This window comes from Primulina eburnea, chromosome 10 (assembly GCF_022965805.1).
Source record: "Primulina eburnea isolate SZY01 chromosome 10, ASM2296580v1, whole genome shotgun sequence".
Lineage (NCBI taxonomy): Eukaryota > Viridiplantae > Streptophyta > Magnoliopsida > Lamiales > Gesneriaceae > Primulina > Primulina eburnea.
In genome coordinates, this window is record NC_133110.1 from 10,575,737 (window position 1) to 10,579,255 (window position 3,519).

The following is a 3,519-nucleotide window of genomic DNA, read 5'->3' on the forward strand; positions in this document are numbered from 1 at the left end:
CAAAACACTAGAGAACTCCAGATTTCCTAGCCCTTACTTAACCACATCACCATCTATTATACCCAAAAATTTTTTTTTATCATTCTTCTGTTTTGTGGTATATTTATTATTAACGTAAAAAAGTTTTTAATAATGTTTAAATTAAAGATAGATAAATCTTTTATCAAATGACAGATACTAGAGGTGTTCATCGGTCGGGTCGGTTCGGTTCGGTTCGGTTCGATTTTTTATTTCAGTTTTTTCGGTTTTTGGTTTTAGAAATATATAATCCGAATCCGAATCCGAATCCGAACGATTTTTCTTCGGTTCGATTCGGTTCGGTTTTCTACCAAAACGGTTCAGTTATTTCGGTCGGTTATTTCGGTTTTGGTATAATTATTTAAATTAATAATATAAATATATTATAAAATATAATATGTTAACTTTTTATATGTTTTCTTAGTAAAATATTTAAATATAAGGTCTAAATTATTTAAAAAAAACAACAATCAACTAAAAATTGTTCAAAATGATTTTTTATTCACTAAATATCATATCAAAATATATAAGATAAATAAAAATATAAAAAATTATTAATTTAATGAAATTTCGGGTTTTTCGGTTTTGACATATATAATCCAAAACCGAACTAAATAAAATTCGGTTTTAACATTTATATCCAAATTACAAAATTCGGCTTTCGGTTCGGTTCAGTGTTCGGTTTTTTCGGTTTAGATTTTCGATTTTTTCGGTTTTATCCGAAGTTTGAACACCCCTAGCAGATACTGAAATCCAATTTCTTGTGAAATCTCGATACTTGGATGGCAAAAACTTATGTGAGACGGTCTCACGGGTCATATTTTGTGAGACGGAAGGGTATTACTTTTTATTGTAAATATCGGTAGGGTTGACTCATCTCACAGATAAAAATTTCATGAGACCGTCTCACAAGAGACCTACTCTACTTGAGTTTTTACGATTTAATTTGGGCCTAATTATTTATTTCTTGATAACGTACGAAAGATTTTAACTGTAACAAATATCGTGTTTTTGTTATAGTGAGAATAACTATGTGTAAATATTTTATTTTCCCATGAATATTTTTAAAATATGAATCTCTAAAAAAAATATATTATACAATCAAATTCTCATCCTACCACATAAAGTACAAGCGACTTTTCACGAGACTTTCTTTTTCATATATAGCAATTCAATTAGCCTAATCCTACTTGGTTCTCTAGAATATAAAACTGACATCTCATACGCATTGCCTAATTAGAATAATCTTTGGTCAACACTTGTTAATCTTATCCACGAAGCTGTCAAGCAAACTAGGGGAAATAAAAATGTATGAAAACCCCAACAAATTTTCAAACTTTCAGCTCTCTTAGAACACTCTAGACCATATAAATTACACGTTCTTTTAGCATATATATATATATATATATATATATATATATATATATATATATATAAAAACCCCATCCACGTTTTCCATCCCTTGAATCCCACTTCATTTTTCTCCCTGTCTCCTATTCTCTTTTCTCCCTAAACACGAGGCACAAATATCAACATGGGAACTCTTGTAGGACATGTGGCGCCCGGTTTTGGCTTCTTTGTGATAGGATTATGGCATCTCTTCAACCACGTCAAACTTCATGCTCTGAACCCCAAATCCTACACCTCTTCACCATGGTTCCCGACTTCAAGAATCAAGTACTTGGAGCTCTACTTGATCATGGTGGGAAGCTCCATCTCCATAGCCATGGAGCTCTTTATAGGGCCGGAACGACATCAACCGCTTGACCCCGATGGAACCATCCCTTCGGTTCACCTCCACAACTTCGAACATGCCAATATATCTTTATCTTTCTTCGCTTACGCATGTTTATCAATTGTGCTAGATAAGATTGCCCCTCCAGCACAATATGGGCTCACAAATTTCCTCGGCGCGGTGGCATTTGGGCAGCAACTCCTACTCTTCCACCTCCACTCATCGGATCACATGGGGGTCGAGGGCCAATACCATTGGCTTCTTCAAATTGCAATACTTTTATCACTTTGTACAACACTTTTAGGCATCAACTACCACAAGAGTTTCTTGAATAGCTTCGTCAGGTCTACAAGTATAATGTTTCAAGGGGTTTGGCTAATAGTAACGGGCTACATGTTATGGACCCCTAGTCTAATCCCTAAGGGCTGCTTCATAAACCTGGAGGAGGGTCATGAGGTGGTCCGGTGCCACAAACATGAAGACCTCGAACGTGCCAAATCGCTAGTCAACGTTCAGTTCAGTTGGTACGTCGTTGGGTTGATAATTTTCGTGGTCGCGATTTATCTAGTCATGATCAAGTTATACTCCAAAAGAATCCAGTATCAATCCCTATCGAAATTTGTCATACAAGATGATGATGATGATGATGATGATGATGTCGAGGCGCAAAAAAAATTAGACAATATTAAGGTAGGAGATCAAGTCAAGAGTTTTCTACAAATTGGGAAATCATTTACCCCTATGGACATGGAAAGGTAGAAGGTGAAAAGGGGAATTTGGAGATGAAGTTGGTTGTGTATAAAAATTGAAGTTACGACGAGTAATTTGTTAGGTAATCCCTTTGTTTGATTGATTAAGCCATCAATAACTTTGTCTTGGGGTTATGTTCGTTTGTCATATATTTTCCTATACAAGTGGGAGTTATTTTGTTTAATCTCTGCTTTTTAAAAAATAAAAATAAAAAATCTTACGCAATCAAAACTCATAATCATTTCTTGAAAGACGAAAACACCTGAAGTGTTACTTTTTTTTATTTTGATTGTACATATGTCAGTTTGGTTTGGTTTGATTTGGTTTGATTTGGTTTTTTCAATTATTTTGCGACAAAAATATTTTTAATGATTTGGTTTGATTTGATTTACTTAATTTTTCAATTATTTTGCGACAAAAATATTTTTAATTTTTTGATGGAACGATATATATCTTCGATTTTGAGATTTATTTGGTTTAAAGAAAATAGACAAAATTTGTGTGAGATGATCTCACGGATCGTATTTTGTGAGACGAATCTTTTATATGGGTCATCCATGAAAAAATATTATTTTTTTATATTAAAAATATTATTTTTTATTGTGAATATCGGTAGGATTGACCCGTCTCACAGATAAATATTTGTGAGATCGTCACACAAGAGACCTATTTTCTTGTACGTTAACTGTTATTGTAGTTAATGTAACTTCTCAAACTATCTTTAATTCTAAAAATGTATGCTATATATTTTAATTTCTGTCACTGTCATCTATACTCAAATTATTTAATTTATAAAGGTTATAAAGTTTCAAACGCAACCGTTTTTATGGCCCGTGCTCATTATAATTTCTAAATAAACAAACAAATGTTAAATAGACTCGAATTGAGCCTTTACGCAACTCGACAATTTTAGAAACAAATTTAGTTAATATAGGTGATTTGACTATATAACATGTGGAGATAAAAAGTTATATTATTGATTGATGTGTTTGTGTACTGTTTTCTCGCATCCAAAA

General features: G+C 32.8%; 1 protein-coding gene across 1 annotated transcript; it reads left to right on the top strand.

Annotated features, from left to right (window-relative positions):
- The first annotated feature begins 1,480 nt into the window (after positions 1–1,480).
- Positions 1,481–2,603, top strand: LOC140803768 (uncharacterized). Its single transcript, XM_073159651.1, has one exon. It carries the CDS (start codon positions 1,553–1,555, stop codon positions 2,510–2,512), a length of 960 nt encoding a protein of 319 aa, XP_073015752.1. The 5' UTR covers positions 1,481–1,552; the 3' UTR covers positions 2,513–2,603.
- Positions 2,604–3,519: the final 916 nt, after the last annotated feature.

Excerpts from the sequence above, each read along its gene's own strand:
- LOC140803768 (XM_073159651.1), top strand. The coding sequence starts at position 1,553 with ATGGGAACTCTTGTAGGACATGTGGCGCCCGGTTTTGGCTTCTTTGTG.